Raw genomic sequence first — 12,057 nt, forward strand, 5'->3', positions numbered from 1 at the left:
CAGTGTTAGCACATTACAACCAAAACTTATCCATTCTGTTTAACACTTTCAATGAAACTGACAAAAAAACCTCACCTGCTTCACAAATTACACATTAATCAGAACATTCAACCCTTCTTTTCTCATAGCTAAGTTCAAGCTTCATAAATATGTTCATTCACATTAAAGGTCACATGCAACCAAAAAATCAAACATAATTAAAACACAATTATGACTTATTCATGAAATATAACATACATTGTTGCTTGTGAAAAAACAAAATTTTAAGCGTACAATCACAATTCAAAAGTGCAATATGTTGTACTTGGGCTTACTTTCCTCAAAATGAAACCCTCGGGAGACCAAACCAATGGTGGGTGTGCACTCAAGTGTAACGACATCTTCCAACTGGCTGTTTCATTTGCTGATACGCTGAGAGCTCATTGTGTGTACAGAAAGATGATCTGTTTGATGGGCATTTTAGAAGTACGGCGAGTGACAAGAAAGTCAGATTCTATGTGGATAACAATTTCTTTTATTGTACTTGATGCGTCGTTTCAGTATGGATTCATATACTGTTATCAAACAAAATCATATACACCAGAAGAAGTTGTTATCCATAAAGAGTGAATATATAGAGATGTTGGGTTTTGTAAATAAATGTTCTCTGAATTTGCGTTTGATCCAATAAAAAATCATCTCAGAAGAGAACTACTGCATGGCTGGAAACTGTCATTCCTAGAGGTACAAAGCAGGGTTTGAAAGTGACAAGAGTTTGCACCAGTTTCTGCCACATACAGATTTGTTTCAGGAAGTGTGTATACCGAAAGGCATCAGAATCAGCAACGTTGTGTTTTACGTTGCATGTGACCTTTAAAGAAAATATAGCAAAAGAATGCCACCTCTTAAGTCTTACCATGGAATGTCCCACCAGGATGACAGATGTTGGGGGTTTGGGTGCTCCAGCATAGAAACTCAGGATCAGCTTGATGCACTCATGGACGAATTCTGGAAATAACAACACCTGCTCAGAACATTCAGTTACCTGCAGAACAGGGCAGCCAGCCAACCCTCCATTCTGACAACGGAGAGGGTAAAATAACATAGTCATTGATTGAAACCAAATCTTATGTCATCAAAAACTTTTGCATGATGTGTGTCTCGAAGAGCTGAAAACAGATGAATCAGTGTCCATGTACTTGAAACCTTAGACATTAATAGTGTCTCATTTGAACAATGACAAATGGTGTAAAGATAAAACCAGTGATGAATCACAACTGTCCCTGGCCCCATATCCATGCATCAATGACAAGTTCACTGTCAACAACAGTCACCATTAATTTAACCCTATATGGGTGATGGTATTGGCAGACTTCAAAAGATAACCAAAAAAAACCCTTTCAATTATTTAGATTTCAGTTTGTGCCAATCTAAGTTGAACCTTGTTTGAAATGTTCAAAACTGTGTATCAGACAGAAATGAAATTGAATGAAAGAATTTCATCCACACTGGAACTACACCTATAATCCAAACATTGGTAAATATATTCCATTGATCATCGTGGTAAATATTCCATTGATAATCATGGTAAATACTAAATTGATTATCATGGTAAATAATAATTATCAAATGAATCATTGACAAATCAATCACCCACAAATGTATATTATGGATGCAGCAAAGGATCTTTACCTGTCTGATGTTGAAACAATCCCCCAAACAGTCCAACCAGTTCCTGTGGATTACACACATTACAAAATATGCAGCATACAGAGGCATGGTCCAAATCAATAGTGAGTGAGTGTTAGTGAGTTTAGTTTTACACTGCACTCAGCAACATTTCAGCTATATGGCGGCGGTCTGTAAATAATCAAGTCTGGACCACACAATCCAGTGATCAACAGTAAAAGCATCGACCTGCACAATTGGTGAGTGAGTAAGTTGAGTTTTATGCCGCACTCAGCAATATTCCAGCTATATGGCAGCGGTCTGTAAATAATTGAGTCTGGACCAGACAATCCAGTGATCAACAACATGAGCATCGATCTGCACAATTGAGAACCAATGGCATGTGTCAACCAAGTCAACAAGCCTGACCACCCAATCCCATTGGTCGCCTCTTACGACAAGCACAGTCACCTTTTATGGCAAGCATGGGTTGTTGAAGGCCTATTCTACCCCGGGACCTTCACGGGTCTCTGCACAATTGGGAACCGATGACATGTGTCAACCAAGTCAGCCAGTCTGACCACCCATAGCATAGCCCGCTAATACTATAAGTGCAGCTTGCCATGACATGACTGAAACAGTTAGGTTCCTCTTTAAACATGAGGCTTGTGAGACCTATTCTAACTAGAAATCCTATCCTTGTAAGATTAATGAAGATGGACAGTTCAGTTCTCTGTGAAAACGCATCAGTATAGCATATCTGGCTTGTCTTGTACAAAATATTGTCAACAATGCTTCATTCATGAGACATTTTCTGCAATAACCTTGTAAATCCTATGGTATGACTGAGACAGACATAAAGTAAGGCTTGTATAGTATTCGTGCAATCAGTCCAAACACATTCAAAACAAACTACATAAAAATGTTCAGGGTAACTAACTGGTTTTGAAAATGTATAGATATACATAAAGCTGCTAAAACATTGCTACATAATTATTCTGAGATATTGGATAATAAGATGGTGACCATATGTCTAGCTTACCTCCAGTGTGTGAAAAATGCAGTTGGACTGGTAAATCTCTACTGTCACTGGCCTGATTGGCTAGTGATTTTTCATGGGGTCACTCTGACTTGTTTTGTTATAATACACATTAAAGTCATGCTGTAAGATTAAGACCTGATACATGATGGTATTTTATCTTTTTATACTCTTTTGCTTAGTTTGTACATGCAATTTATTTTGTGGGCAAATAACTTTCAGGCATAGCCAGCCCGATTGGCTGCCAAAATTTGGAAACCATTTTGCACACTGCCTACCTCATTAAGATTCACTGAGAAGTAGTTGAATTCAAACTTTGTGCGAGATGACTCAGCCATCCTGAGTGCCACTGATGCCAAGGATCGCACTAGGAACATAGAGAAGACAAGCAATCATTGATTAGGTGTTATGTGTGGGTGACTCCTTCAATTTATATAAGACAAAGCTGAAAAGTTTTTGTCCTTTGCACAACTCAATTTGTTGTCAAGTCCAGCAGCTAGTGGTTTGTTTCTTCTCTGGGAAAAGTTTCCTAGTTGAAGTTAAACTATTACCTTGGCGATAACTACCAGCATTTCCAGGAATGAAGAGAACAGGAACACCAGTCAGCTTCAAGGAACTGAGAAAAGACAGAAAGGTAAAGAATAAAATGGAAGAAATGGTGATCACATCAATACATCAGTTGTTGACTTCTTTTATGCAAGATATATCAATTCATGCAGTAGGAAATTATATTGCAGGAAACATGGGTTTTTTTTCATCATTTTGTTCATTTAAATCCTACAAATGATACAATATTTTGTTCATCAATAAAACAACATTACAGAATTACAGAATGCATGTCAATTTAGATTTTGTGCTTCAGGCATGGCACGCCATCATTTATCTTAAGACTTACCTAACTTTTCTTGCATATTCTCTGAAACATAATACAAGAAATTACTGATGACTGACTATGATCCATTTCATGATATGCCGTGATATCCTTACTTCTGTGGAGACTAAGTGAGATATTTCAGTCAACAGATTACCAAAATCAAGTGACTGCAATAGCTTCCATGGCAAAGGATCTACCTAATAATTTCAAGTATGTCTAAACATCTCCATTTGACTTAACAGAAGTTCAAATAGTAAAGGAAGGCACAGTGATCACTTCCATTACACATTAGATCAAGTGAGTGAGTTTAGTGTGACACCAATTTTTAGCAATATTCCAGCAAAATCACACCAGGGGACACCAGAAAATTGGCTTCACCCTTTGCACCCATGTGACACATTAGATCAATATATAACACAAACAAATAAATAACTTCATACAGATAAGTGAAAATTGTCACTTAAATGTTTATAGCTCCGTTCATTTTGTTCACTATAGGTATATTGTTGATGGTAACTAGCACTGGTAAACTTCAGCATCTTACCCCTCTCCATATATGTGAAGTCCATACTGAGGAAATCTTCGTGCTACTCTATCATCCATATGAATTTTCTGTGAAAATAATAATTTATAATAATATCTAAAATAATAATATAAATAGTATGCTAATAGTAAATTTGACTTTCAAATGGAAGCAGAATGTTAAAACTGTCGTGCAAAGTCAATCTCACACAAAGAATAATATATCTATTGGAACTGGTTTGTTTATTCTTCAAAGTATCTTTTAGGGTGTTCAGAGGAAGAGAGTATTTGTGAATGCTTGACTGAAATCACCCAGATCCAAAACATTGGCCTAATTCTTTACTTTGCATTAGCAAGGAATTTTCTTAACCATATTTTTCATTCTTGCAGCTTATTTTCTAGAGAAATTATAAAACAATTGATGATAGTTTGTCATTTGTGCAAATTTGACCAGTGTCCATGATTCTGCACTGATCACATCTACCTGGCCTATCAAGGCGTTGAAATCTCCCATGTTTATATAATCACTAGTTGAAAGTGAAAGTTGAATGTGAAAGTCAAGTTGAATTGCTTGTAACGTCTGATATATCAAACTTCAAACATCATAATCCTCTGAAATTTTTGCACACAACAAATTCAGCTTGGTAGATTCAAATGACTCTGGCACTGACTGGATTGAAAATATTTTGCATTTGAAAGGTAATATTTAAATTTCTATTTAACAATATTTTAGTCAGTGTCAGTTAGTGTATGTGAGTGAGAATTAGTGTTTTTAAGTTTGCTCCACTTTTAGCAATATTAAAGTAATATCATGGCAGGGGACACCAGAAATTCACACACTGAAAATGAGGGGAATCAAGTGTGGGTCTTTGTTGTGACAATCAAATGCCTTATCCACTAGGCCAACACACACCACCACCCCCACCAACCCAAAATACTGCATGTATCAATGTGGAACTTCTGGATGCACACATAATTAGTCACTGAGATTCGTTTCATGCTTTACAATTTCCACGTCAACATTTAAAGGAAGCCATTGTACTGCACCCAAAGGTTTGGTGGTACATAATCTCATACTGGGATACTTCCAAGGGAGCTGACAATGAAACTGAAGAGCACACTGATCCACTGACCTGAATTACTTGGCTATAGATAAGGACAAATTTTTATGGATGAATAGCTTCATCATTCAGGTGATGCAGTGTTTTAATACAGAATCCTGCTTGACAGCGATACAAGTATTTGTATCGAAATTGGTGCATTAACTGAATAATGAAGAGGATAATCCATGAATGTTTGTCCTTATCTGACCCTCCAACTTTTCAAAATGCTGTTCGGTGTACCAAACAGAAAAGAAAATACTGTGATATGAATACGCCACCAAATAAAGTTTCAGCCCTAGTATTGTTGTTTGTTGTTGTTCATTTATAACATGTCTATAACACAGGTGAAGGCCTGTAAGGTTTGTATCCTTGATATTCCCCCAATAACCAGGTGATGTAATTGAGATTTTTTGCAAACACATTTAGCAATAAAAGCTAATAAATACATATTGCATTTAAAAAAAAAAAAAAATTGTGTAGAAACATGCTAAAGTGGTGGTTGCTGACTTTGATTGTTGTAGTTCTCAAGGTACTCAGTAAAATAAGTCTGTTTTGGGATAAACCACCACATGGAATGTGCACTTGATGGTTAGACTAACATGGCAAGACAACACAAAGACTTGTCGTTTCAGGTGTTTATGCAATGATGATGGTTTTAAGGTCAATTAACATTACAATAAACTAGGAATTAATACTCTGTATGAAAGCTACCATGAAAACATTTCATAAGATTCCTCACTCCTCATAAAACTTGTCAGGAGCTCTATTGTCACGAACATCTTAGATTTTGAAATGATGATCACTGCATAATGAAGAACTAATTTAGTGGCATTCTGAAGAGCTCACCCCGTGAAGGTCCCAGGGTAGAACAGGCCTTCAGCAACCCATGCTTGCCATAAGAGGCGACTCAGCTTGTGGTAAGAGGCGACTCACGGGATCAGGTGGTCAAGCTCGCTGACTTGGTTGAGACGTCAGCGGTTCCCAATTGCGCAGATCGATGCTCATGTTGTTGATCACTGGATTGTGTGGTCCAGACTCGATTATTTACAGACCGTCGCCATATAGCTGGAATATTGCTGAGTGCGGCGTAAAACTAAACTCACTCACTCACTCTGAAGAGCTAATTTAGAATGTTGTGTCCTACATTTTGTGTCCACCATTTACACATCACGGCATAGTTTGTGCCATAGTGCACCAAAAATATAAATCGTGCAGCCAGCTTCTGGTTCAGGTATCCTCTAATGAGTTAGAAATGAAAAGAAAAATGAAATGAAAAGAAGGTATAACACTTTGGAGGTCAACATCTGTACTATGAGGAATACAATATTTTTTTTATGCCTTCATCAATTGCCTGAAATATATACCAAAATGTCATGTTTCTCATTATACAGAGGTTAACATCCATACTTCACACCCCTTCCCTACCCCTATCAATGAGCTGATCTAATTATTTTCAACACAGGACAACAGGTGCCCTCACAAGTACTTACAGGTTTCATTTACCATAGGTGGATCACACAGCTGTATACCAAGATGCTCATGGGCCGTAACCATGAACTTAATATATAGTGTACTGACTTGACTCAAATTACACTTGATTAATCCGTTAACCTAAACAACTAACCCTCCAGATCGTAATATGGTAGCTCACCATAAAGAATGTTGTGTAAGTAATTTCGTATTCCCAGACAAGTTTGCATTTCTAGAAGTTTGAAAAACCTGATTTTTATTGTAACCCCCTAAATAGGTAAGTTTGAAACCTGTTTCAATATTTCTAAGAGTGTACATAACGTCATCAAAATACCAATCAAGAAGTTGACAAGATTGGATGAGTCCATTCAGCATGTAGGGATGAAAAGACACAACAAATACAGTTGACATTGCATATTTTATTCTTTATCATAAGGGGTGGTGGGGTAGTCTAATGGATAAAGCTTTCGCTCATCATGCCAAAGACCAAGGTTTAATTTCCTACATGGGTTCAATGTGTGGAGCCAATTTCTGTTGTTCCCTGCTGTGAACATTGCTAAAAGCAGAATAAAACCCTTGTAACTTACTCTTTATCATGTCAATATCTGTCCATTCATTCATAAAAATCAACCATTTTTTCACTATAAGATTTATTCAACAAACTACTTAGAAGTTGAAGAAATATTTACTTCCTCATGTGGTTACACTTGTATATGTCTGCTAGGACTAAACTTTATTTCTACTGTTAAATCATTTCACAGTAAAAACATAAATCTGCATCAGGTTGTGCCAAATACAGCCTGCTTCTTTGAGAAGCTGACTTGGGATAAAGTCACTCTGGCCATTGCAAACTTGTTTGGATTACAAAATTACTGCAGCCCTGGAGGAAATGAGGTGTTTGACTGACCAGGCACAAAAATCCTTAAGGAATGTTACTATGACAGTCCCATTTTAAATGTCTGCAAATCAAAGTTTTTATGTAGGTCAAGCAATTTATATAAAAGCACTTACTGAAACATCTATATCTAGGCTACTTCAAAGACCCTAATAGACTAATAGTAAATGCCAGTCAAATTGCCCCACTGACAAAACACCCCAACGAGTTTAGTAAAAATGCCCCAGATGTTTGGTCAAATCGACCCAGGTTTGGTCAAATCACCCCACGGGGAAACTAGTAGTCAAAATGCCCCAGTTTACTTAATATGGTCTAACAAAAGCTATAAATGCATAGTTTTTGTCAACTTCCATGTAATATTCTTTACGTAATATTATATAGCAATATTTCTGATAAATTTCCTATTGGTAAACTGATGAGAGTAACAGTAATATTCATGTATAGACAAAATTGCAATTCCAAACATTTGGTTAAGAATTCCAAGAATAAATTAAAGGTTCGTACAGTATGTTTATTGTAAATGCTGTAAATACACTGTTTTTTGGGCATTGTGTAATCTTAACAAGTATAGTAAAATACATATCAAAACTATCTAGAGGTTTCGTTAAACACACTCGTCTAAAAGGGAGGCCTAAAGGTGTAGGTTTTGTCAACAAGTATGGTAAAATACGTATCAAAACAATTTAAAACTTTTGTTAATTACCCTTGTCAAAAAGTGAGGCTGTAAATGCACAGCTTTTGTAACAAGTGTAGTAAAGTGTGTATCAAAACTATCTTGAGGTCTTGTTACTTCTCTTGTCAAAGCGTGTAGATAAAAACGTACTATTAAAACATGTTCACTAAAGACGCACAACAAGATGTAGTGTCCAAAACAAGAAGCACAGCTGCCGTGCTACTGTCACTCAGAAGGGAACTAACTTCACACCCAGTGATACGCCTCACAACCATACTTCTAACCCTTGCAAGTTACAACCATCACACGTAAGGGTCCAGGTAAGCCTCTTAAGCTTCAGAAGCTTAATTGTTTCTTTACTTAATTAATACAATTAACATCAAGAGCTTCAGCTAGTTAATCCTAACTATGATCAGGAGGCTGTCACATTCCAGTTCACCTTTATAAAACTTTATAAAGCGGCAATATTAGTTGATCAGTATATAAACAACTATTGCAAATTGTGATATATTTCAGCTGATCAGATAAAGAAGATGCCACAAAGGAGTTATTCAAGTCAGCTGCAACTGTTGTGGAGGATGTGGTTACAACCATAGTGCAGCCAGATGCTACAACAAATGGAGCTAGAGAGAACATGGATCGGCTAACAAGGAACAGACCACGCACCCACAGGATTTGGATTTTGAGTTTCTTGTTACAGGTGGCATGCAGAAAAAAGAACAAAGTTTCTTTGCTCTCTGAACAGAATTCATGGTAGACCAAATTTTAGTTCAGTAGCTGCATTCATGGACCAGCCCACCATGCAGACAAGAGTTAAAAAGTTAAAACTGAAAGAAAGACATGTGATTTCCTGTATGAGGAACTTCTGTATGAGGGTTACAATATCCCAGTTGACAAAACTGTACGTAGTTTTCATACGTGTTATGCCATACTTGTTATGATTACTCAATGCTATTTGTTGACACAATTAAAGGGGCACTGATGCGGAGGGAATAATGTTTCTCGCCAACGGTCTAATTACGGAACCAAACTGCAAATTGGTCAGCGCCCGCTCATTCGACCGTGACGGACAAAGGAACTGGGCTCCTGTCCATTTTAGCAGAATTTCTTCACCCAAAACAGTCAGGAGGCCGGATGCCCATCATATGCCATTATTTAAAAATATCCATGGTATTCCTTGTCTGATCGTAACAAAATATCCCAGCAGTGTAGTTTTTTTCGGATGCTTGGATGTTATAGTTACTCAATTTGATCCTATTTCTGTGTTTTTAACCTCGATATTCAATCATGTTACATGAAAATATGATGTCTACAGGCACGTAGCAAGCCATTTGTTTCACTCCGGAAGATTGCAAAGCTTCATTTTTTGGTAATTTTGAGTTTTGGTTCAGCTGTGATAGCAAATATCATACGTAAATTTTGGTAGCTATGGTAGCTACAGTGGTTTATTATTTATGATAATAAAAACACACAGTTGATTTATTTGAATTCGTAAACAATAAATGATGACTTTGCCATTGGTAGAGAAATCTGAAAATTTTCTTACGTAAACCCCCCCCCCCCTCCCTTATTTCACCTATTTACCCAAGTACACAGCAAATGCCTGTATGTATTACTTATGTAACGAAATTCCGTTGGTATCCTCAAAACAGTTTCGGCCCATAAGTGTTTTCAGGCTGCATGCGACTCAGAGATTACATCTTCGAAATTCCTTGCTGTAACTCGCGTTTGATGGTGTAAACCTACACGTGTTATTTATCATCATTCTCTGGATGGTCAATTAATGAATTTATAACAGGTATAATTAGTAGTAACACCACTCAGGTTACTCAACAAAGGTTCCCATTTGACATTTCTCCTGTCTGGAGTAAATACTCAACATTATAAATTAAAGTCTGTAGTGGCAAATGTATTGTATGTTATGTAATATGTGCATGTAAGTGATGCAAGAGGGTTTATAAGCTGAGTTACAACAACAAACATCGATCAAAGAATTAACCGATAACACACTGATTGATTAATTACTTTTGTCAAAAGGTAGTGTGTGTAGATGACTACACCCTGTCGTAAAGTGCGATTGTAAAAACAACATCCTCCCTTCAAAGAATTAACCACCCTTGCGTTGATTGATTGATTGCTCATTATTGGTTGACTAAATTACTTAGAATAGCGGACATCATACAATTAGTTCCCAGGTGTGCTATCTTGGGTGACCAGTGAGAGGTTTATCAGGTTTTCACCAACGAAAGACGTGAAACGATGTGTTACTTTAGACAGTTGTGTAAGACACCCGACACAGAGAAGGATTATTTACCCGCTGCAGATGAATGGAATACGATTGCTTTTACGTGGATATTGATGGATACATTCCTGAACAAGGTAGTAGCCTGACATCGTTGCTATAAAATTAGTCTGTTTTACATTCATTATTTGCATTTTGTTTTAATTTATTTGTTGTAGCATTCAGCAGAATCTATATGACAGAAAACACACACTAGATCGTGTATGTGTGTGAAATAGGATTCACATTGACAATCTATATAATGTATAAATGTTGCTGTTATGTTAGAAATTTACTATGAGTATAAGCATATCGTGTGTTCGTTTATTAATTTTCAAAATCATACAAATATGACAATAAACTAATTAGGGTTATGAGACAAAATATAGAGACGTACATTGGCTTTGTTATTTTCCCCTCCTAATAGTTTTTTTTACCATTTCTACCACTGGCAGATGATTAACCTTCAAAGTGTTTCATTTGTTTTCATAATACATTTGTAATGAAGTAAAAATGACTTCACCTCAGTTGATCTGTCTATAAGTAAACTATCAAGTGCGCATACGGACTGCGCGGCAGAGGTCACAAACCAGTCACGAATTCTGGGATATGACATCCGGGTATTCACGGGAGAAAAACAATAACAAAAGTTTACACCAGTCCACGGAAATTAGTGCCCCTTTAAGTAAATTGGGGCTTTTTGACTAGCCCCGTGGGGCATTTTCACCAAACTCGCTGGGGCGTTTTATCACTGGGGCGATTTGACTGTCATCCCACTAACAGGCTTGCTCATATGAAGATGTCATGCATATTGTGAATGATTAATGGATGGGGGGCAGAGGTTGAGGGGGTTGGGGGTGGAAGAGAGGAGACTGAGTTAGGGAGGGATGGCGGGGTGGGGGTGTACATCTACATTCAGCAATATTCAAACTATATCAAATAGCGTTCGTCTATAATATAGTATAAATAATTGAGCCTGGACCCGACAATCCCGTAAAGCAGCATGAGCATCGGTCTACACAAATGGATTGACGTGTGTCGCACAAATCAGCGAGCATGACCACCCAATCCTGTGAGTCGGCTCTTACGACAAGCATGGCTTACTGAAGATCAATTCTTATCCGGATCTTTACCGGCATATTTCTGTTGACAACGCAAACTAGGTACATTTAAACTTCCACCCAATAATCAGAAGGTAGTCCTGTTATGTCTCCGTCATTTATGTTTGGGATGAATAACAACAGAGACCCAAAACATAATGTAATAATGTCACAGAGTCGACCAGGCAGTGGAGCAGGGTGAATTTCGGAGCGAACGTGCCCTTCTCATACATAAGAAAACAACTAAAGATACTAAACACGCACTATATATTTAGGATATTCAAACATCCATGTCATTTCACATCCATTTTCTTCAAAGTTCTTTAGGTAGTCGTATATGCCGGCGGACAGCAATCCCAATGATGCGATAGCAAATATATAGCGAACAGGAAACGCCATGATTGACTCCAATGGGCGCAGCCATGTAGAATGGTGCATCCTGGTTACCAGAGC

The 12,057-nt window shown here is 37.3% G+C and overlaps 1 protein-coding gene across 2 annotated transcripts in view; it reads right to left on the minus strand.

Moving 5' to 3' along the window:
- The window catches only part of LOC137284436 (GPI inositol-deacylase-like), a 388,474-nt gene extending 376,445 nt beyond the window's left edge, over positions 1-12,029 (minus strand). For both annotated transcript variants that reach the window (XM_067816233.1, XM_067816232.1), the window contains exons 1-7: positions 11,869-12,029; positions 4,105-4,172; positions 3,582-3,602; positions 3,238-3,302; positions 2,965-3,053; positions 1,672-1,714; positions 896-987 (exon numbers count right to left, since the gene is read on the minus strand). In XM_067816233.1, coding sequence (XP_067672334.1) covers positions 896-987; positions 1,672-1,714; positions 2,965-3,053; positions 3,238-3,302; positions 3,582-3,602; positions 4,105-4,172; positions 11,869-12,003 — 513 coding nt within the window. In that variant the 5' untranslated portion in view covers positions 12,004-12,029. The remainder of the gene's footprint in view (positions 1-895; positions 988-1,671; positions 1,715-2,964; positions 3,054-3,237; positions 3,303-3,581; positions 3,603-4,104; positions 4,173-11,868) is intronic.
- Between the last annotated feature and the right edge of the window lie 28 nt (positions 12,030-12,057).

The sequence above is a fragment of the Haliotis asinina genome, chromosome 5, assembly GCF_037392515.1.
Source record: "Haliotis asinina isolate JCU_RB_2024 chromosome 5, JCU_Hal_asi_v2, whole genome shotgun sequence".
NCBI lineage: Eukaryota > Metazoa > Mollusca > Gastropoda > Lepetellida > Haliotidae > Haliotis > Haliotis asinina.